Raw genomic sequence first — 23,925 nt, forward strand, 5'->3', positions numbered from 1 at the left:
GTGGGGATATCTTGGGAGTCCCCCCCATTAGAAGTAGCTTTCATTAAAGAACAAACCTGGTAGAGATACCAACTACAGTCAGAAGTTGCCATTCTCCTTCCAAATAAACACAACAGATGATTGTATATGTCACAGTATTACAGACTAATGTTTAAGAGTAATGGAAACAGCATTGTCTTCTAACCAAGAGTGTCTAATACCATTTAACCCTACAACTGTCCTATTGTCTACCATTGCAGATCTTGGAACATGTAATGCCAAATCTAGTATGCCCATTTAATGATCTGTAATAATCAGTATGCAGAACTTGAAACTAGGCACAAACAAAATGTTTCTCAGTAATGATCACTTGAGGTTTGAAAAATGGAGCACACTAACCCCCCTCCCTACATGCTGTCCCATAGACTCTTATACATACACATGTACACCCCCCTGTCATCTGCAGAATGGACTAGTAAATTGTAACTCTGCATGTAATGCTGCCAAATTCACAACTGTATGGTAATTTTAAACACTTTTAAACATGATAAATAGTTATGGGAATAGGAATCTGGGGAAAGGTTATTCTTTAATAAGCAACCCCTAGGAATACAAGTGGTCTTCACATTCTGGGGCTGAAGACTGCCAGGGAAAAGTGGCTCAAAATTAAGCCCTGGGCTCTGTCACCTAAGTCAGCTTTCTCAATAAAATGGTGACAGAAAGTGCCAGGGGTCATGAGCTGTTAACATGGTGCAGGGGGAGGCATTGTATTCCTAGGACAGCACAGCAGGGTGATCTTTTCAGCTCCTCAGTATATGAATTGCCAGCCCCACAGAATGGCAGATAATTGCATTCGGTATCTCCTGCGGTGCTGACATAACCTAGACTTCCAGGCGCAGTTCACAACAAATGGGCACTGTCTGTCAGGGGAAAACGCACATGCAGGTTAATGCTCCACTTGTCACGCTGGACAGCAGCATTCTGATCTCATGGAGGTTGCATCAGAGGTTAATCTGAGGAGATTCAAGGTAATTTCCTCAGTGAAGAATGTTCCAGAATACCAATGGCAATGTTTGACACAAACATTACAATCCACTGCAGGCTTACTCCTACCTAAGCCCATTGAGTTCAGTGACCTTGGACTGAAGTAACCCTCCACAGAATTGCACTGAAAACCATGTAAATATGTAGACATATATAGCATTGGCATAGCATGTCAGAAATTGTTGAAAGCACTCCACAGTAGGGTTCCCAGCCTTCCACTGGGGGCAGGGGTTCCCTCAGTTAGGGGGCCTCCAACCTGCTGGCATGGAGCTTGCCAGCAGAGGGATCCCTGTCCCCAAAAAGCTCCATTGATGCCCAGCATGCTCTGCATGATGTCACCCAGAAGTGACATAACTGAGCCAGACATGTCATGCACAGAACACTCAAGCATTCGAGTAAAAACTCTATGGCACCAGAAGCTTCCGCTGCCAGCAGCCAGGAAAGACCTGGCAACTCTACTCCACATACATTATTGCCTCAGTACATCCTGTGACTGCCCTGTAGTCAGTAGGGTTATTCTCCCTTCCTCCTTTGCAAACATAAGGTTGGTATTGACATGGGATTGAGCTGGGGAATTTCTGGCTTGCTCTGGCCTGCACTGCATTGCACTACTTCACCACCCCCCTCCTTCAGAATCCTGCTGATCATTTTCACATACTCTTCATACCATAGAATCAAGACTTCAAGGTTGCAGGAAAATAATGCTTTCCATAGTCAAAGCACTTCTTACATATACTCAGCAATCCTAAGTGTGTCTTTCTCTCTTTTTTTTGAAGCCTACTCAGGTGTATTCAGTTCTGCTTGCTCCCAGGAATGGTTAATTGCACTGGTTTGCTTGTAATCTTTACAACAGCACTGCAAAGCAGGCCAGTATAATTATTCCCATGTTGCAGATATTGGAGGGGGCTGCCACCACTGCACGCTGGTGAGTTTCTGGCAGAGGTGAACCTTGAACAAGGGACCCCTGAATCACAGAGAATTCTCATAGAGATCTTCTCATCCAGCCACTTTCCTCTGTTCCACAACACCCTTAATCCATGAATCTTTCTCATCCATGCCTGCAGAGAAGAAACCCAGAGCAAAGAACTCTTGTGACTGAACCTGCCACCCAAATTGCACCTGCACTTGTTGAAGTGGAGAGAAATTGCAATGTGACTGTAAATCAACCTATCTGCATATCTGTGGATGAATTGATTGAGAAACCTGAGAACAAGAACACTTAAAACTGCCTTTCAGTCTTCCACAGGTGCTCACCAAGGGGGTAAGAGGCTAGAATGCCATGTAAGTAGCATGAGAGAATCTAGCCAGCCAGTGTACTATCTAGGGGAAAGGTAACCACCTGTTTCTCCCTGGCAGGCCCTTGTGCCTGTAGTAGCTGTGTGACAGGCAGAAATGCACCTCTCCTCTTTAGTTGGGAAGGATGGCTTTTACAGTGCCACTTCTAGTCTAGCTAGCATGAGAATTTATACTAAGTAAACAGTTTAACAACATATTCAGATCCAGGAATCTACAACATCTCCACACTTAACTCTTTCCCTACTTGCTTTCTCCCCATACTCCAATTTCTCAAGCAGCTTTCCCCCAGGCAAAATTCATGTTTATCCTTCAGGCAGACATGGGCATATACAAGAATGATAACTGTAGGGAATTGGGCACAAATACAACCTGACATTTAGCATGGCCATAGGCCCTGTGGAAAAGGAATGTCAGTAATGGACATTTCAGCAGAAAAAAAGGGCCTAATAAGTCAAGTTGCTCCTGGCTTCCAAAATATCCCAGTCCACCCCCTTTCAGAAGACCTAACTGGGAACTCCAGGGCCTCAGTGCTAGTTTTATCTGAGAACTGTCCCTGGAAAAAGGAACATGTCTGTACAAAAGCAGAGTTCTGCATCTGACCTCCCCAGCAACATGTCCTTGCCTGGCAGAACACTCCCAGCACACAGCTTGGCTTCAATTGTCTCCTTGTCCCTTCATGACTGCTGTGTTCAGACACCAGATCTTTGATTTCTCTCTGCCTTGTTTGAAGTTTACAGCTCAGAAGGATTTACTGAATGAAATAGCTCTTCCTCTCTCTTTTTGTCCTTTACAGGGTAATATTTCCTGGAAAATTCCAGAGCAAGCCTCAAGTGCCGGTAATAGCAACCCTGGAGTGCTAGAGATAAGACTGACATGTGTGTGTGTGTGTGTGTGTGTAACAAACAGATGCACTGGAGCAATCAGACAGGAGCTAATCTCCTGGATGGCAAAGTGAGGGATGCAGGGGTGGCAGGAGTAGGCAGGCAAAGGGCTTTCTCTTTTATGGCATCCTCTTTGAACCTCATGGAACTAAGACCAGGAAATTTTGCTGGTATTGTTTTCCTTCAAAAAAGGATATTTCTGCCTCAGGGAATGGATAGCGTTTTGCCCAGGATGCTAACAAGATCATGACCTGAAACATCTGCTACCCCTTTGGTTTGCCTTCCATAAAGATAGATCCAGGTGGGTAGTCATGCTGGTTTGAAGCAACAACAAAGTTTGAGTCCAATGGCACCTTTAAGACCAATGAAGTTTCATTCAAGATATGAGCTGAAGAAGCATGCATGCACTCAAAAGCTTATACTCAGAATTACATTTTATTGATCTTAAAGGTGCCACTGTACTAAAACTCTGTTCTGAATGTGGAGGTTTCCTTCAGTCACTGTGCCTAGTAGCCAGTGATAGACCAATCCTCCATCAATCTGTCTAATCCCCTTTTTAAAGCTGTCTATGCCTGTGGCCATCACTGCATTTAATATCTCACTGTAAAGAACTATTTCCTTTTGCCTGCCCTAAATCTACTGCCTATCAGCTTCCTTGGATGCCCTCGAGTTCTGGTATTTAGGGACAGGAAGAAAAAGTGTCAACTCCATCCCATGCATAATTTTATAACCCTCTATCATATCACCCCCCCCCCCTTAGTCATCTCTTTTCCAAACTGAAAAGTCCCAGACTCTTCAGCCTTTCCTCATAGGGAAGGTGCTTCAATCCCCTAATCATCTTGGACACCCTCCTCTGTACTTTTCCCAGTTCTGTTGTGTGCTTTTTGAGATATGGTGACCAGAACTGTACAGAGTATTCCAAATGAGGTCCACACAGGTCATTAGACCTAATTCAAGGTCATAATATATAAGAAGAGTTTGGCCCTGTTTCTGTGAATGCTGCACTAGCATTGAATTAAATCTGGCCTGTACTTTAGATAAGAACAATGAAGTTAGAACCCTCAGAAGGCCATCCTAAGTAGAGTTACCCCCTTCTAAGCATACTGACTTCAGTGGATTCAGGAGCATGTAGGCTTGCACATCTCTCTCGGCTTGACTTCGCGAACGAAGATTTAAGAAGGGTGCAGTAGTCCACTGAAAATATTGCAAGTAGCAGAGTTGTATTTGTATACACAAAGCATACACTTATAACTACATAAGTTTTTATGCAGGCATCTATACACATGGATGTCCCGGGGCATGACCAGTGGGTGCGATCTTGCTCCCATCTACACACATAGAATGAACATGCTTGCAGGATTAGGGTCTTTATGATATCAGAAGAGGTGGAGGGAACAAGGTGTTCCAGAACCACAAAGAGAATGTACTTGGTAATAAAATAAATTGAAGGAATAAGAGTTTGATAAGACCACACATTTTACATAAATTGTGCCTGATAGGTGACTGGTGTGACTATTCCTCTGCCAACTATTGCACATGAAAGAACATTCATGCCTTTGATGGGTGAAAGATTACCTGGAGAACTGCAGGGCAAATGAGTGGGGAAAGAACTTAGCTGTCATGGCTGATGGCAGGAAATTGGGATACTGACTCTTTAGATCCCTCCCATCTTTGTGCTCCTACATACCTGGGAATGTTTAATGGCCTTCTTGTGTATGAAGGTCCAATCACTCTCCAATCTATCAGTGGAGAAACCTCGGTATCACAAAAATGGCAACAGCTGGTATTAAGGAAACCTGTCAGGATGGCATTTGCACTTTTCTCTTTAGATAATACACCAGAAGAAGAGCAAGATACCAAAGTAAATCTCCTTTCCCCGCTTCAGTGTAACAAGCAAGGCCCTTTATAGTTCTGGCTGCTGAGGAACAAAGAGAATGCTTTCCCTGGCCTCACTCAGCATATCGGCCGCTGCTCCTCCACACTCACCTCTAACCCCATCCGTGGTCTTGCTGTAATACCCCACTGACCCAAGGGCCTGGCCTCTTCTTCCTCCCACCATTTCATATATTAGCTGTTCCTGATCTGGGACATGGACAGGAGGGCTGGATACTGTGACAGGCAGTACCTTATCAATACCAAACATTGATTTGCCCCAGCAGGTCACAGGAGCTACACTGAGTCATGACTCACATCTGTAGCAGCAGATGCACCGAGTATGCTTCTAGCTATATATTTAAATAAGGGAGAGACACAAACATTTGAATAGTGGGACCATAGCTCTGTGAAATGCTAATTAGGGTTGCCAGCTCTGAGCTGGGATATTCCTGGAGACTTGGGGGTGGAGCCTAGGAAGGGCAGGCTTTGGGGAGGGGTGACCTCAGTGGGCTATAATGCCACAGAGTTCACCCTCCAAAGCTGCTGTTTATTCCAGGGGAACTGATTCCTGTCTTCGAGATCAGTTGTAAAGCTGGGAAATTTCCAGGGCCAACTTAGAGGCTGACAACCATAGCATCATTGGTTTAGCGCATGGGAAAAATGCCATCTTCACATCATCACTTGAAAGAAGTTGGATAACCAGTCTGGAAAAGTACTTGCCACAAACCACAGAGAGAGGCTTCTATGCAGACTAGACAGTACCATGTAGTGCAGAATATCTTGCTCATGTTGAGAAATGCATTAACCATTCTACTAAGTAAGCTGCAGAACAGAGGTTGTCTTGTCAGGAAGCAAAATGAAGTAGTCACTGAAGTAGCACTGAACTCTAGATGCTGTGAATGGTGGCAGAGTGGGAAAAAGAAGACCTGATTTATGGGAAATACCTGGAGATCTGGGGAGTAGAGCCTGTGGAGGGATCTCAGCAGGGTAAAATGCCATAGAGTCTACCTTCCAAAGCAGCTATTTTCTCCATGGAAACTGATCTCTGTAGTCTGGAAATCAGTTGGAATTCTGGGAGATCTTCATCCACCACCCGGAGGTTGGCAACCTTAAATTTATGAGGCAAATTTATGAGGCAACCTGGAAGTTGTCCAGTGCCAGTCTTGCTAAAATGAACAAGAGCTGTGCAACAGCCCAAAGGGTGAAGCCTGTCACAGATGACTGTGTACCACAGTGTGCACTTAGCCACATCTGAAGTGACTTCACCACGCTGGCTACATGCTTCAAAATGCTAAGAAGAATTTTTCAACCTATTCACACCTGAACAGAAATCCATGGAAGTAGGGGACTAGTAAATTCTTGGTACTAATGAGCTCTCCACATGGTTACATGCACAAGGTGGTAAGCTACTCCCCTCCCCCAGATGCTCATATGTATTCAGTTGAAGTCTCACATGAAGGTGCCACAGCAGCTGTGTCTGTTGCCTGAAGAAACACTGCTCACAAGCAGGGCTGACTATTTATGTGATAAACACACACACTTCTTGAGGGTGGTATTTTGTGTCTACGTGATGGTATGAATCACACTTGCAGCACAGCCCTGTCTACAGTCTAGGCCTCTTGCTAGCCTCACAATCTGTTCGACATTCAAGGGAAAGCAGATGGTTAAAAGAATGACCCTTCCCCCTCCCCACCTTTCAGTCTACACACAAAGAAAGCTCCAAGCTGGCTGGAAGCTTCAAACCCCCCAGGAATAATTTTAATCAGAGAGACTCAGCCATTCTGAATAAACACGAGCCCTGGCAACTCAGGAAGAGACCGGTGAATATTCATGTCTCTTTCCAGACTGGGGCTTCCTCAACATGTAGATTTAAGCGTGAGAACCTGGAAAGTGCAAGTGGTTGCTCAGACATGTGCTGATCGACTCTTTTGACACAGACACAGCCAGAGTGGCTTATGGCCCCAGAAGCAAAGGGGCAGAGCAGAATGTCTCCTTCTTCTGGAATGCTACACTGTAAGCACACAGCAGTCCACCTTGGCTTCCGCTTTATGAAATATCCAGCTATGTCAATGGAAAGGGATCAGCCGTCAGCTCTTATCATATGCTCCCAGGACACAACTCCCTGTCTCATCTTGCAAAGTACATATATCCCTTCCCCCAATATATACGACACACACCAACATATTCCTTCCTTGTTCTCCCTTAAGATTATGTCAACAATTAGTTCATTCTTTTTTTACCAGCTCATCCCAGTCTCCGCCCATGAGATGCTCAATGCTGCATTATGATAGCTTGTCCCAGGGTGACTCTGAAGAGAAACTGAGGAACTGGGGATGCTAATATGTAGCATCCCATCCCAGAAATGATAGAATGGGGAAGGAAGTCAAAATCACGGTTGTGTTAAATGAAAACTCAGCCAGTGTAAAAGGCTGAAACAAAAACTTCAGAGTTGCATTTGAATCCACAAAGCTAGACCTCTTGAACTCCATCACTCCTAATTGCAAGCTTCCTGATGGACAGTCTGGGGATCTGCGTCTCATGCAACTGAAAATACCCACATCAACTAAAACCTCTTATTTTCATGAGATATTGGGGGGGGGGCACATCCAGAAAATGTAGAAATCAGGTGTGTAGATACAGAGGCGTCACTAGGGTGGGTTGCACCCTGGGGTGTAACTGATTCAAGTCACCCCCCCATTGGGCATCACCCCTTTTGGAGGGCTGTGTCACCCCCTCCGCACACAACCCCGCCCACTTCCCATGGCCCCTCCCTCATCCACCCTCTGGTCACATGACCAGCCCCCGTAATCCAAGATACCAGTTTTGCAGCATTTAAGTTTCCCCCACTCACCCACACGCTTTTAGCTGAGCCGGCGGCAGCGCGGCCCCGGTTTCAGAATCCCGGCCAGCCCACACACAGCAGCAGCGTTCTAGTCCCAGGGCCAGCCCCTTCCTGTTGGGGGGGGGGTCATGGGTCAGTGCCTGGGGCCAATGAGAATGCTCTGGGGGAGGGCTGATGGCCCCCTTGGCCCCGCCCTAGTGACGCCGCTGTGTAGATAGGAGCTAACCTCCTTATATCAGAAGGGACTGGGCCATTTTCAGCCTCATAGAGAACTCTCAGTGGAAATAGACAGTGTGCCACAGAGGAATCAAGGGGTGTTCTCTGCTGTTTTGCAAAGAGGGTACCTGTCCCATCAGAAGTGGTGCAGTATCTATCTTGCATACTGCATTTGATCTGACAGCATTACTTCCTGAACAAAAGTGTAAAGCTGCCAAGCTATAAACTACATCTAGGAGACTTGGTGTGTGACGAAGGGAGCTTTGGCTCTCAAAAGCTTCTACCCTGAAACTCTTGTTGGTCACAAATGTGTTACCGGACTCAAATCCAACTGATCTACTGCAGGCCCACAAGTCTACCCACTGAAACTGGGGGACTTGGGTAACCTTTCCAGCCCAGAAGGTGACCCTTCAAACACTAGCACTCACTTACACAAACTCAGATTGCTTTAGGCCTGGAAGTGTTGCTTCCTGAGCAGTGTGTGAGGGAGGGTTGCCAACCTCCAGGTGGTGGCTGGAGATCTGCTATTACAACTGATCATGAGGCAACAGAGATCAGTTCACCTGGACAAAATGGCTGCTTTGGAAGGTAAAATCTATGGCATTATACCCCTCCCCAAATGAAGGTTACCAGTCTTCAAGTGGGGGTGGGGGAATCCCCTGATTTTTGGGGCTCCCCCCAGATGCCAGCCAGGTGGCCAGTGGGGAGAAGCCCTATCCCCAACAATCCTTTGTGGCCCCCACTTGAAAAGAGTGGGCACCATGTGCACCTGCCCCATAAGCCACTGATTTGCAGCTTGCAGGGCAGGTGCACAGGGTGCCAGCTCCTTTCCAACAGGAGCCATGCTTGCTTGCCCTGCAAGTGGTGAATTCATGGCTTGCAGGGCAGGCACGTGTGACACCTGATTTCCCCCCACCATTTAAAGGGAAGGTTCCTATTATTATTAGTAGTAGTAGTTTATTTATATTCCACCTATTCCCCCATGGGGGCTCAGAGCCGAGTACCTCATAAGTAATTTAAATGGTTGGGGGAAATGGAGGGGCATGTGTGCATGGCACAGCATCCCCAACCTGATGTCACTTCACCCCACTCCCTCCTGGAACACCCCCAAATCCCCCCACCAGGGAGAAGATGGGAGCTGGCAACCATACCCCCAAACCTCACCCTTCTCAGGCTCCATCCCCAAAATCTCTATGTATTTTCCAAGCCAGAGCTGGCAACTTTAGCAGGCATTCTTCAGTTCTGATAGAGGGCCCATGACTATTTAATGGGTAGATACAATGAGTATAAACAGACAGTGCTCTGGTCATGATAAAAAGATGTTATAACCATGAATTTCTGCCTGAGTGGATGGTGGTCTTCTCATCCAGGGAACACTGTAGGTATGGGCATGAACTGGGCAATAGAGGTTCATTGGAGGTTCATGGTCTACATTAACACTGAACCTCCAACAAACTCCTCCATTGGACAAACCAGTTCATGGTTTGTCCAGTTTGTCTGTCCCCAGTGAGCTTCAAAGGCATTTAAATGCCTTTGGAGCTTACTTCCAGGCTGATCTGCCCAATTTGACTGAGCTCCCAGAGTGAGCCATAAAGGCTTTTATAGGCTTTACATGTCCCTATGTGGGCAGGCTCCTCCTGGAGATGGGCTTCAAAGGCCTGTAAAAGCCTTCAGAGCTCACTCTGAGAGCTCAGTTGAGTCAGGCCACCCAACTCAACTGAGCTCCTTTTGGAGCTCACTCTCAGAGCTCAGTCAGGCTAGCCAGACCCAGATGTGGACTCCAAAGGCATTTTAAATGCCTTCAGAGCTCACTCAGATTGAGTCACAGGGCCAGTAGTGGGCTCCAATGGCATTTAAATGCCTTTTGGAGCTCACTTCCAGTTGGGCTCTGAAAGTATTAAATGCCTTCAGAGCCCGCACGAACCCTCCCTGGACCTCATGAACCTCTGTGGAGGGTTTATGGGAAGCATGTTCTCCTAAACCCCTGGTCTGGGAATCATGAACTGGCCTGGTTCATGCTTGAACTGCAGTTTGTGGTTCAGTTTGTGTCCATTCCTAGTTTTAACTATTGTATTCCCTGCTTCAGTGTAATTTTATCTGCTTGGTGAGCAGATTTTTTAAATGATTGTTTAATTATTGAATTTTAAATTGTATTAATGTTATGCATTTTTAAATTGATTGTTTTTATTTTATTGTTGTGAGCTGCCCTGAACCTGCTCTGGCAGGGAGGGCAGGATAGAAATAAAATAAATAAATAAAATAAAAAAATAATTTTAGCATGTTGCATGAAAACCAGGCTGGATTATGAAGCCTTTCCTGTCCTTTCTGTACTTAATGCAGTGGCTCATGTATTGAATACCATGGAAAAGAAGCATTCACATCATATGGACATAGTTGCCATGCAGAACCTAATGACATCACAAAGAAAGAGCAACAAATAATAGTTTGGGGAAGGATGGTGGCTCAGTGGTAGAGCATCTGCTTGGTAAGCAGAAGGTCCCAGGTTCAATCCCCGGCATCGCCAACTAAAAAAGGGTCCAGGCATGAAAAATCTCAGGTTGAGACCCTGGAGAGCCACTGTCAGTCTGAGTAGACAATATTGACTTTGAGGGACCCAGGGTCTGATTCAGTATAAGGCAGCTTCATATGTTCAATTATAATTTTCAAGCTACAGAGAGCAAGGAAAACAGGTGATTTTTTATAAAGTCTAGACGGTCATGAATGTCTTGTGGACTCTATGGTCATTTTCGCACTTACCTTATTCTGGAGCGACGTCCCTCTTCACCGCGCAGCGTCTGCGCGGATTTCACACTACTTGCTCCGCAGAACCCGGAAGTCCCGCGGCTTTTGCATCGCAAATGTAAACTGTTTTTTGGCGGTTTACATTTGCGACGCAAAAGCCGTGGGACTTCCGGGTTCTGCGGAGCAAGTAGTGCGAAATTCACGCAGACGCTGCGCGGTGAAGAGGGACGTCGCTCCGGAATAAGGTAAGTGCGAAAACGACCTATGTGACATGAATGAAAGGAACAGCTAAACAAAAGCCAAATGTTTTAGAAGCAAATTGTACTTGGCTTGTTCCACCCCCCACCCCCCGTAAGGCATCAGCAGCTCTTTAAAGTTCCTGATAATCATTTGGGGGGATTAAGTGTTTTTTCAAATCAAGTCAAATTTGGCTTTTACAGTGCATCATTACTGATTTAATTAAAGTGCTTCCTGCTTTGGCAACTTTAAAGACAGAGATTTAAACATACAATCCGAGGACACCACAACTCTTAATTAATTAACAGTGAACCTAAATAAATGCAGCTTGCATGACACCCTGAAAATGGCTAGCCCCAAACTCTGGCAGCCTACAAGAGTGCAGATTTGGGACCCTAATCAAAGTGTAAGATATTCACCTTCCAAAAGCCTCAAAGGCTACTGCAAGGTCTGGCTGATGCTGCCTGTTCTAGCCTTTTTCTGCACTCTGCAGCTGTGCAGGCAGATTTTCCTGTTTTCTGAAGTTTGTGGCTTGAGGCTAGGGGCAGGCAGATGCAAAGCAAACAACCCAGAACTTCTTCAAAATTTCTGCAGCACTTATACATGCTAGGTTATGCCTGTGGCTTCAGTGATCAACATGTGAAGTGTGAGACACAGGTGCTTGTCTCCAAGCATTCAGCCAGATGCACCAGGGAACCACAATTGTTCATCATTCCCTAGTGGATGTCCCCTTCATATTTGGATAAGTATGTCTTCCTGTGGTTAACACAGCACAGATCAGTGTAACATGGGTAAATCTGTGGCAAATATGGCTGCAGCTGTGGAGAGTGTCAATTTGTACAGCCTGTGATACAGCCCAAGTAGAGCTGGACATCTTGCATCACTAAAAGTCAGTGCAAAGAGGTCCTTCTGCTTGAAAGAGACCATTCTTGTCCAATTCACCCTTTCTGCAATAATAAGCCAGCTGCAAATTTCTATAGGTTCAATACCATGTACATATGTTTGATTGGTGATTCCCTCAATATTGTAAATGATGGTAACCATGAATTGAATCCTTCCGTATTAGTACATGGAATTGACTTCCATATTTGTAATCTTTGACATCTATAGCTGTAAGGCCTGAAGAAGACACATGGCACAGGATTTTTTACTGTTCCATTTGTCTTTCAAGCCTCAGTTTGTCTCAACTTTCTCTGAAGTCCTGTTCACTTTATATATGAATTGGTGTAGCCCTTCTGTTGGACTTTGTTTTTTGTACATTTGAGTTTTATTGTGTAAAGTGTGTTAGGCTCCTTTCTTTAGCTGCTCAAGTACAATGCAGAGTTTGTTCTTTAAATAATGCACCATTTCAGTTTTTGGAAGTACTAGCATCCTTTATAGTCAATAAGTGTTCATATACAATTATAAGATTTTTAAACCTGTTTATACACATTGCTTTGGATTTCCTTACACACCATGGTCCTCTAGTTTTGTTAAGTTATAGAAGGAGGCCAGCAGCAGCTCCTAGGGCCTGTACAGGCAGGCAGAGCTGCCTCTTGAAACCTTGGGGAGGCCATTGGAACAGATTCCATTCAATCACCAGGACCTGCCCCTGAAGAGAGGGCATAGGGGCAGGGTCAGCCCAACCCCAGGAAATCCTTCACTAGACCAGCTCAAGGAAAGCCAAGGGGGAAAGGGTAGGGTTGCCAATCCCCAGTTGGGGGCAGGGGATTCCCAGTTTGAAGACCCTCCCCCTGCTTCAGGGGGGGGGAAATGTCTGTTGGGCAAACCATTATACTCTATGGAGACCGATTCCCATAGGGCAGGGGTGGCCAATGGTAGCTCTCCAGATGTTTTTTGCCTACAACTCCCATCAGCCCCAGCCAGCATGGAGTTGTAGCCAAAAACATCTGGAGAGCTACCGTTGGCCACCCCTGCCATAGGGTATAATGGAGAATTGATCCATGGGAATCTGAGGCTCTGGGGTGTGTGTTTTTTTAGGTCGAGGCACCAAATTTTCAGCATAGCATCCAGTGCCTCTCCCCAAAACACCCTCCAATATTAAAAAATATTAGATCAGAGGGTCCAGTTCTATGAGCCCTGAAAGAAGGTACCCCTATCATTCATTATTTCCAAATGAAGGCATTTAAAAGGCATGTGACCCCTTTAAATGTGATGGTCAGAACTCCGTTTGGAGTTCAATTGTGCTTGTCACACTCTTGCTTCTGGCTCCTCCCCCAAAGTCACCTGGCTCCACTCCCAAAGTCCCCAGATATTTCTTGAGTCAGACCTGACAACCCTAGGAAGGGCTAGACCAATGCAATAAAGCCACAGGAAAGGGGACCGGCAGGAGAGACAGGGGGATCAGGGGGAAGGCAACCCTCCCACCCTCACCTCTTTGTCCTGTTCTGAAGCTCTTCCTTGGGTGAGGTCAGACCCATACAAAATGGGAAACACTGAAGGGCACTATAGCACTAGACTGTGTCCCTGCACTGACAGAGCCTGGAAAGGTAGTTCCACCCTGGGTCTGGTAGAACATTAAACTACCCTGTTGGCTACAGTGTCTACTAAGAATGAATTTTCCAAGCAACAGAGATATCTCTCTAGAATCACTGAATTCCTTGGCATCTGCTATTTTGACACAGAGATCACAGAGGAATCCTAGAGGGATCTCATCAGGGCCTTTCCTGTAGAAAAAAAAACCCAGCAGGAACTCATTTGTATATTAGGCCACACCCCCTAATGTCACCATTGTTCCACACAGTTCTTTTTGGAGAAAAAGCCCGGCAGGAGCTCATTTGCATATTAGGCCACACCCCAGATGCCAAGCCAGCCAGAATTGTGTTCCTGCTCAAAAAAAGCCCTGGATCTCATCCAGTCACCTTAAGAAAACTGTCAACTTATTCATCTTTACTTCCCTACAGAAGAGTATTTTTTAATTACAGTTACCATAAAGTTTCAGTCAAAGCTGCTGATTAGTCTATATATCAATACTTTGATTATATCTGTGCCCATGGCAGAATGCTGGCCCATACTGCTCATTTTTCTTCCTCACATGTAAAGAATCTCCCAGAGAAATCTCTCCTGATAGGCAGTCACAAGAAAGAAATGGAGCACTTGTGAAGTGTGGGAAAACTTGCAGTGCTATCCTTAACAGAGTTACTCCCTTTTAAGCCCATTGACTTGAATGGACTTGGAAAGCTGTGACTCAGTTTAGGATTGCTATGTCAGCCTACAATCTATTTTCTATTTAACTTTTCCCCATCTAGTCTTATTCTGAAATATCTTTAGCACATGGAAAATTTGGACATGACAGCACATGGAACCCACTGAATTGGCAGGTGTCACCTTCATTGCTATGAAGGTGACACCTATCCTTATCAGGGGCCACTTGTTGTTGTGCGGAGCTGACTGGAGCCAAGAATGAACCTAGTTTTGTAGGTCCCATGGGATGCCAGGTCATGGGAAGAGAAATCTTTGAAGGAAAGCAAGTCAAGTGCTGAGAGAAGTTCTGCTTCTTAAAAGCAGCTTTGCTACCAGTCTTCCAAACTGAATCTGTGTCATACGGAAGCTGCCATATTAGCATGTGTGCCAGGCATGTGTGTTATTGTGCAATGTAATAAAGCTAGGATTTCCATCCATCAAGACGCATTTTGCAAAGTGCCCCCCTTCTAGACATAACTCATTATGCATTCATTTCAGCCTGGACATGCCTCAAACTGGTACCAAGTGTATTCAACAAAGAAGAGCATTTTTTTTAAAAAATGCAGAGGGCTCCAATGAATGGTTGTTCCCAGCCTTCCCAGAAACCAGCAGGGTCAACAAAAGCACAGAGCTGGCCACTCTACCCACCCCCTTGTACCTTCTTTGCCTTTCCATGCTTCTCCCCTCTTCCAAGAGTTTACCCTTTTCTCTCCTCATTTCCACAATGGAAAAATGACAACATTGTCATCCAAAGATCCTTGTTGTTCTAAGGCAGGTGCATGCGAGAACCGAAGATGATTTCTTGCTGCCTTTGTGTAGGGTTAAGTGCGTTAGGAGGCAGTGCGTGCATCAGCACACCCTGGCAGAAGCACGAAAAGGTCAGCTTTGCTCTCCAGTAATCAGCCAATGCGAGCTCCCCACCACCACCTTTCTGAATGTGTGCCTGAATATGATATTGCCCTGCCCTGCAGTTATAATTAACCCCTGAAGAACCCCAGTCTAGCAATGAGCTTGAGCTGGCTGCTCTAAACACATAATCGTGCCCCTCATACCTTTTGAAGGAAACAAGGGCTACCTCCCCCACCCAGCCCACTCCTTAAATTAGTCTGGGGAGGGGGACTAGATGCTAGCTGAGGACCTGGAGAAAGTCATGAATAATGTAAGCCTCCCTAGACACAGCTGGATAACTAAGCCTGCATGCCTCTGATATCACCTCCTCCTTTTCCTCCCTTGTGAGCCGGGCCCTCCCACGGCCCTTTCACAAGTCACACTTGAGTTCCTTGGCATCATTTGGGCTCCTTCTCTAATCTCACTTAACTACAGATGGAGGAGGGAGCACAGCCTAATAGGAAGAACTCAGAACTGGCACTCAAGGGATCCACACTCTGCTCTAGGCCACAGCATTAGATTGTTCTTGATGGCCTTGGGCTATTGACATAACCTCACTCTATGTCGGATTCTCATCTGTGGCATTAAAATAAAGCATCACAGGGGAGTTTTATAGAGAAATATTAATATGCACGCACACAACTCAGCTATGGTCATACTAGATATCACCACGGCTTGGCAAAAGCATGGAGGATCCCTTTTGTGAGGGGACAGAATTTTCCTGCCCTTATTTCTTTCAGGGCAACAAATGGGTTTTTAAAAAGAGGGCTGGGAAATTAATAATGCAGCATTATACACGTAACAGGGAGTAGAAATGGGTTTAAGGCTCAGTCAATGCAAACCTTGTTTTCTTGGAGGGCAGGGAGGACAAAGAAGGGATTGTAGCCAAGATAGAAATGCTGACAACAGACATGCTAATATGACTGATTAAATTAATTAAATGAAAAAAGCCATTTCAGTGAAATCTGAACACGAGGTCAAACTTTGATTATGAGGCAGCAACAGGGGTACGGACAAGGCAAAGAGTCTGCAAAGACTCCAGGATACAAGAACACTCATCCTTTTCACAGTAAGCGAGACTAGTATTTTCAATGCCTCAGTCGGACAGTCTCTAACAGCCTGTTAAAACTATATCAGCTCAGCCATCAGGGGAAATTGTCTTTTTTTTTTAGGAAAAGTGTTACACAGGGAAAGAACCCTGTGAGAATGTCACTGATGCAGATGAGTATCTTGGATATGCCCAGCACTTTATTCTTAAAACAAGGTGCCAGGGCTGAAAGGATGCCAATAAGAAGTTACGGTATGTCATCCGCTCCAGAAGCTCTTACATCAACAGCCTGAAGTGGGATTGCTGGTTTTGTATTACAGACTGCTGAGAGAAAGGCACTCTGCATAAGCTCAGAGACATTCTCTCTAACATCCATGTTTCAAGGCTGAGCTTGGCCATTCTAAATAGTTCTGGGGTTTAAACCTCTGATGATCAGATTAATTCTTAGATATATTAAGTGAGAGAAGTTTTGTGTGTGTAGCTTGTGGAGCAGACCACAAAAGGAATGCAGTTGTTTTGTGCTTTACAAGCAGGAATTCTGAGGGAGATGTGAGGTTGTTGGCACATGGTTGAAGGTAATAAATAGTCATTATCACCAAGGAATTTCTAAGACCTTTTAAGAAGAGCTACCTCCACAGTCCAACAGAACACAACCCTTCCTTGTCACTTGATCTCTTAATGTTTTCAGGAGAAGGCCAGAACAGCAAATAGCCATGGGGAGTTACAGTGAAACTGAAAAACAGAACCCTTGTGAAGTGGCTTCCAGAGATACTTCTGGTTGCCCAGCATGCTCAAAATATCCAGTACCCACAAACAACATGGGAACGGGGCTACTCTCCCAACTAATCCAAGAGCAGAAGTAAAAGCAAGACAGGAGCATAGTCCCAAGCACCTACTGTGGCTCTTTGGTTAGTACTGCTTCTTTCAGGTACCTCCCACATACCTCTGTGCCAATTAAGCTCTGTTCAGCCCTGGAAAAAGCTGCCAGCCAGACAAGGCCTCCAGGTTACATTGTTTGTTGCAACTAAAATCCCAGTGTCGTTTGGACTATTTCTTTAGCAAAACACAAGCCCTCTCCCCACATGTAAGAGCCTCATTGTGAAAGCTTTCATGTTTGCTGAACTACTGTGCCATTTTATTAAAGGAAGACTGGGGAAAGAATCACGTACTCTTTAGTTCCCTCCTCCCCACCCCATGCTTCATGCAACAAGCAGGTTTATCTTAGCAATTTACATCCATTCTCTCTTCCTTTGTGTGCATTTTATCTAATTTAGGTTGTAAACTCTTCAGGGCAGGAACCTGGCTCTGTCTAATAAATTATGAAATGAGTCTGCCACAAGATAATAGTGAGCAATCAAATCTTCCCTTTTGGTAGCCCACTGAGCTATTACGCCCTAAAGGAAGCTAGGGGAAAAAATAAATAAAACATCCGCCAGTGTAATTACTAGCAAATCCTCTCCCCCTTTTTTATCCAGCCTTTCAATGGCATCATGGCTTGCTGCTGAATACCCAGCACTGTTCAGAGAAGGCAAACAGGCTGGCTTTATTGTCATGACCCCAAGAAATACAACACATCCACAATCACAGAAAGAGCAGAAACGTTTTACCTGTGACGGTCACCAGCATGGAGGCCACCAAAGGGCGGTTGTTGTCCAGCTTGCGGCTCAGGCGGAGTTCCCCACTAGTCTGGTTGACAATCAACAAGTGCAGCTCGTTTCCTCGTTCAAAAGTGTAGAAGAGTCTGTCAGACACATCTGGGTCATAAGCGGGGATCTTCCCTATCACCCCTGAAGGGAAAGTGTTGGACTTGTTGGAAACATAGTTGTTAAAGAGGATCTGGAAGTTTTTAAGGACAGGGCTGTTATCATTCTGGTCAATGAGCTTGATGCGAACTGTGGCTCGGCTGACAAGGGGGGCAGAGGTTGCCTGAACTACGATGACATACTCCGACTTCGTCTCATAGTCCAGGTCAATCAGGGCAGTGAGCTCACCTGAAAATATGTCCATCTGAAAAATTTCAGGGATGTTACCTTCAACAATCTGGTACATGATCTGGGCATTGGGTCCCTCATCGGGATCGATGGCTGTGATCTGGGCCACTACAGAGCCCACAATGCTGTTCTCCTTCACTAAGACCTCAAACTCCTCAGCTGGAAAGACAGGGGCATTGTCATTAACATCTTGGACAGTGACTTGAATATGGACAGGTGTTCTTTGAGGTGGGACTCCTCTGTCCACAGCATAAGCAGTGAGTTCATAGACTGGGATGGTCTCACGGTCCAGCTTGCGGACAGTGCGGATAATCCCAGAAGTGGGTTCTATTGTGAAGTCCCCATCCCCATCCTCCCCACTCTGGAAGGTGTACTGCACGCGTCCATTGGCATGGGCATCCCGGTCAGTGGCAGAGATCTGAAGGACACTAGTGAAGGGAGGGCTGTCCTCAGAGATGATGCCTTGATAGTGAGCACTAACAAACTGGGGAGAATTGTCATTCACATCATTTACCATGATTTCTACATAGGTTGTATCAGCTTTCTGAGGGATCCCATTATCTTTGGCTGTAATAGCCAGGGTATAAGTGACTTGGTCTTCATAATCCAGCTCTGCCTGTAATGTGATGGCACCAGTGTCAGCATCAATGCGAAACTGGGGGATATTGTCATCCAAGTAGTAAGTAATCCTGGCATTCTCCCCCACATCATCATCAGTGGCACTAATCACTACCACTGTGCTGCCTACAGGACGATCCTCATTAACACTCACAGAGTAATGGGCACTCTGGAACACTGGCCTATGAGTGTTGGCATCAGTAATGTTGATGTGCACGTGGCAATTGTCATGCAGAGTTCGATCAGAAGCTGTCACTGTGAGCACATAGCGCCTCTCCTGTTTGTAATCCAGGGGCAAAGAGAGGGTGATCAGACCCACTCCCCCCTGAGTACTGATGGCAAAGCGGTTCCGTGTGTTCCCACCTGTTATCTGGTAGCTGATGGCACTGTTCACATCCCGATCAATGGCTGTGACGCTGAGAACGCTGGTTCCCACACCAGCATCTTCATTAAGACGGATGAAATATTCTTTCTGAGTGAATTCAGGGCGATTGTCATTTACATCCATTACAGTGATGGTGACACTAGCAGAAGCTGATAAAGTTGGGGAGCCATGGTCTCGAGCCTCTACCCCAAAGAAATAGTGCTCCACAGTTTCTCGATCCAAGGGGCCACTTACAGTAATCCAGCCAGTGGCACTGTTCACCACGAAGGGGGTATCAGAGGAGGTCCCAGAAAGCTTGTACTCCAGTCGAGAGTTTTCTCCATAATCTGCATCCACAGCCTGAATGTGAATCACTGAATGACCAAAGGGAGCATTTTCCAGGACAGATATTTGAAAGGGAGTGCTGACAAAAATGGGGGCATGGTCATTAATGTCCACCACCTGAATGCTAACCATGCCTGTGTTGTTAGATAGAGGAGGCCGCCCTGCATCCTGGGCACGGATTCTCAGGGCATATTCTCGCTCAACTTCGAAATCCAAAGGAGCCACCACCTGTATTTCTCCCGTTACACTGTCAATGGAAAACTGTCCTCTGCTGTTCCCGCTGATGATATTATAATGAACTAAAGCATTATTGTCCTTGTCCAAGTCAGTGGCTGTAACTCTCAGAATTTCTGAATGGGGTCTTATATCCTCTCTTACCTGGACTATATAGCGCTTCTCACTGAACTGCGGGACATTGTCATTCTCATCAAGGACTGTGATATAGACTCTAACTGTGGCAGATCGAGGACCAGGTTCTTTCCCTTGATCGTTGGCCTCCACCACCAAAGAATATTTCTCCATTTTCTCTCGGTCCACTTGCCCACTTGTGGTGATCAGCCCTGACCGTGAATCTATTTCAAAGACAGAGTGGGCTGCTTGAGCATTTACAAAACGGTATCTTATGTTGGCATTGGGCGGGGAGTCCACATCTGTGGCCCTCAGCTGTAAGATAGGGTAGCCCTCTTCTACATTTTCTCTGATAGTCTCTCTGTACTCACTCTGCTCAAATACTGGATTATGGTCATTTCTGTCTGCCACGGTGATAGCAACCATGGTGGTGGCTGAAAGACGGGGAACCCCATAATCCACAGCAGTCACCCGGAAGTAGTGTAAGTCCATGTTCTCCCTGTCCAAAACTTCAGTGGTGGTGATGAGGCCATTATGGGAGTCTATGCTAAACAGCTTCAGTGACCGGCTGTTCATCAGAGCATCCATAGAGTACAATAGCCGCCCAGCGTCACCTGAATCGGGGTCCTGAGCTGCCATTGTTATCACAGCCGTCCCCGGAGGTTGGTTTTCAGCCACTTGAACCTGGTAATTGTATTGAGGGAAGAGAGGATGGCGATTGGCTGCTCTTCGAGACCTCAGCAAGGGTAGTAATGACCCCTCGCTCCTCCTCCTCGTCTTGGCACATGGGGAAGGGAGAAGTAACTCATTCTGCATAGTTGGACAAGTAGATTTTAATGGCAGGTGAGAAAAGAATCCCGGAGTTGACGTGCATCGGAAATCCACGCCAACACAAAGAGTTCGTAAATAGCCTTTGGTGGAGTTGAAGGGAGTCAATACAAGGCAGGGGTAGAGCTTTCTCCCCTCTACAACGGGATGGATTCCCAGCTCTGCGCTGGTAGCTGTCCCAGACGCCGGTGGTGCTGAAAGAGCCTCTACCCTCTCTTTCCCACCCACCGTCTGGCTGCAGTAGTGCTTTTGGCTTGCCCCGCAACACTCACCGGCACGGCGGCGAGAATCTCCAGAGTGCACCGGCTGCCCCACGCAGCACTGAAGGCAGGTCAAGAGGGTGAACCACCCGCAGGCGGGCGAGTAGGCGCGGGAAAAGAAAGCGGGATGCATCCTCGGACTCCCGGTTCTCGTCCTTGGTGTAGCGCCCGGCCGCTCGCAGACTGCCAGCAGACAGGGATGGGTGAAGTTCCGGGCGCGGGGAAATTGCTTCACACAGCCTCGCAGGAGCTGGGATGCTGGCAGGCGGCTCCGGGCTGCGGCCTCCGGGCTCTTCTCCTTACACGCCCAATCATTGTCCGGCCCGTCCGCTCCTTTTCCTGAGCTGGACAGGAAGGTGCCCGGCTCTTGCTTGGCCTCTGCCCCACACCCCGCTAGCCTCCCCAGGCATTCCCAGTCAGTGTGGAGGTCAGGCAGCAGAGCGGCAGCGTCGATAATCCACGCGCAGCGGGAGCCGCTGCCCCGCTCCCCGCAGGCGCCTGCTGGGCTTCGAATCGTCCTCCTCCTGTCCCGCAGCGGGGCCACGGATGCAGCCCGGGAAGCAGCTCGGGGCGCCTGCCTCGCCAGGCGGGGCCAGAGGGGGCCAGCGCAGCACCAGTGAGCCCCCTGGGCGCAGGCTGAGGGGAAGGCTCCACACAGCCGCCCCCAGCTCGGCCCCTCCGCCGCCACAGCCCGGCAGGCGCAGCCCCAGCCCCCTCCGTCGGCCGGCTCCCCCAGGCCGAAGGGAAACAAAGGGAGCAGCAGCAGCAGCAGCAGCCCCAGGCAGCGGCCCCGGCGAGGAGGGCGGCGGAGGCTTGGTGCCGGCAGGTGCTGCCGCGGCTCAGCCATGGCCCCTCGGCCCCTTCCCCGCCCCCCTGCCGCCCGGGCCTGGCGCTCCCCCGGCCCCGCCTCGCCCATGGCTCTGCCCCCTTCTCCGCCTGCGCCGCCACCACCATCTATCTAGCAGCCGCGGCGGCGGCGGCTACCTTCCCTGCGGGCTTGGCTGCTCCGCGGCAGCGGAGGCAGCATCGCCTCTTCCCGCAGCCCCAACATGGCTCCCGGCTGCCCCGATGGTCCGCTCCGCTCCGCCCTCCCTCCGACCCCCCTCTCGCAGCCCCGCCGTGGTCGCGCCCGCCCGCCAGCCTGGCGTAGGCGAATGAAGCCGCCGCCTCCGCCATCTTCACTGCGGGCAGCTGGGGGTGGGAGGGAGGAGGGGGCTCACGGGGGAGGCTAGGAGGGGGGCTGGGGTCGCCTGGCGGGAGCTACCAGAAGACCGCCTCTGCATTGTCCGCGGGGCATCGCTCAGGGGTGGCCTGGCTGCGCCAAGAGACCGGGGAGCTGTCCGAGGTCCTGATGCAGGCAGGGTTAGCCCGCTCTTCAGTTCAGGCAACGGGTGGAGGGTCTTCGCGGGAATCATGCTAGTGAATAGGTTGGAGAGGGGCATTCAAAAAGGCGCTGGTCAGTAGAGAGGCTACATAGTCAGGTGGACCGAAGGTTTGACCCTGACGGGATCTTCAGTTTGGCTATTGTACCGATTGTACGAGCACATACTAAAAATTAATATGAGCACATACTAAAAATTATCATGCAGACTTATCCTTATACATGCTTTCAGCCGTCTGTTATATTTCCCACTGGGGTCATAACAGGGGAATTCCTGATGGTTTAATGAACTAGAGAGCAAGTATGGGACAGTGGTTAGAGACTATCCCATCTGGCTATTATTTTTGAGAATTCTTGGAAAAGATTGGAGGCAGGCGAATGTTGTCCCCATCTTCAAGAAGGGGAAAAAAGATGATCTGTGTAACTACAACCCATCAGCTTGACGTCTATACTTGGAAAAGTTTTAGAACAAATCATCAAAAGTCAGTCCTGGAACGTTTAGAAAGAATGGATGTGATTACTAAGAGCCAGCATGGTTTTCTCAAGAACAAGTCATGTCAGACTAACATGATCTCTTTTTTTGAGAAAGCAACTACCTTGCTGGATCAGGGGAATGCTGTAGACATTGTTTATCTTGATTTCGGCAAGGCTTTTGATAAAGTTCCTCATACTATCCTTGTTGATAAGTTGGTAAAATGTGGTTTGGATCCTGTTACCGTTAGGTGGATCTGTAACTGGTTGACAGATCACACCCAAAGAGTGCTTGTGAATGGTTCCTCATCCTCTTGGAGAGGAGTGACAAGTGGAGTGCCTCAAGGATCTGTCTTGGGACCTGTATTGTTCAACATCTTTATAAATGATTTGAATGAAGGAATAGAGGGAATACTTATTAAATTTGCAGATGATACTAAATTGGGAGGGGCTGCAAACACAGAAGAAGACAGAAACAGGATACAGGATGACCTTGACAGGCTGGAAAACCGGGCTAAAATCAATAAAATGAATTTTAACAGGGAGAAAGGTAAAGTTCTGCATTTAGGTAGGAAAAATCCAATGCATGGCTATAGGGTGGGGGAGACTTGTCTTAGCAGTAGTATGTGCAAAAAGGATCTAGGAGTCTTAGTGGATCATACGCTGAACATGAGTCAACAGTGTGATGAGGTGGCTAAAAAGGCAAATGCAATTTTGGGCTGTATCAACAGAAGTATAGTGTCCAGATCATGTGATTTGATGGTATCGCTTTACTCTGCTCAGGTAAGACCTCACCTGGAGTATTGTGTTCAGTTTTGGGCACCACATTTTAAGAAGGATATAGACAAGCTGGAACGGGTCCAGAGGAGGGCAACAAAGATGGTGAAGGGTCTGGAGACCAAGTCCTATGAGGAAAGGTTGAAGGAGCTGGGGATATTTAGCCTGGAGAGGAGGCGGCTGAGAGGTGATATGATCACCATCTTCAAGTACTTGAAGGGCTGTCATATAGAGGATGGTGTGGAATTGTTTTTTGTGGCCCTGGAAGGTAGGACCAGAACCAGTGGGTTGAAATTAAATCAAAAGAATTT

General features: G+C 47.2%; 1 protein-coding gene across 5 annotated transcripts in view; it reads right to left on the minus strand.

Annotated features, from left to right (window-relative positions):
• CELSR3 (cadherin EGF LAG seven-pass G-type receptor 3) overlaps positions 1-20,871 on the minus strand; it is a 98,242-nt gene extending 77,371 nt beyond the window's left edge. For all 5 annotated transcript variants that reach the window (XR_009555440.1, XM_060239715.1, XM_060239713.1 and 2 more), the window contains exon 1: positions 17,839-20,871. Coding sequence is in view for 4 of the 5 variants with exons in the window: in XM_060239715.1 (XP_060095698.1) it covers positions 17,839-20,713 (2,875 nt within the window). In the remaining variant the exon portion in view is untranslated. The remainder of the gene's footprint in view (positions 1-17,838) is intronic.
• Positions 20,872-23,925: the final 3,054 nt, after the last annotated feature.

The sequence above is a fragment of the Heteronotia binoei genome, chromosome 5 (genome assembly GCF_032191835.1).
Source record: "Heteronotia binoei isolate CCM8104 ecotype False Entrance Well chromosome 5, APGP_CSIRO_Hbin_v1, whole genome shotgun sequence".
Taxonomy (NCBI): domain Eukaryota; kingdom Metazoa; phylum Chordata; class Lepidosauria; order Squamata; family Gekkonidae; genus Heteronotia; species Heteronotia binoei.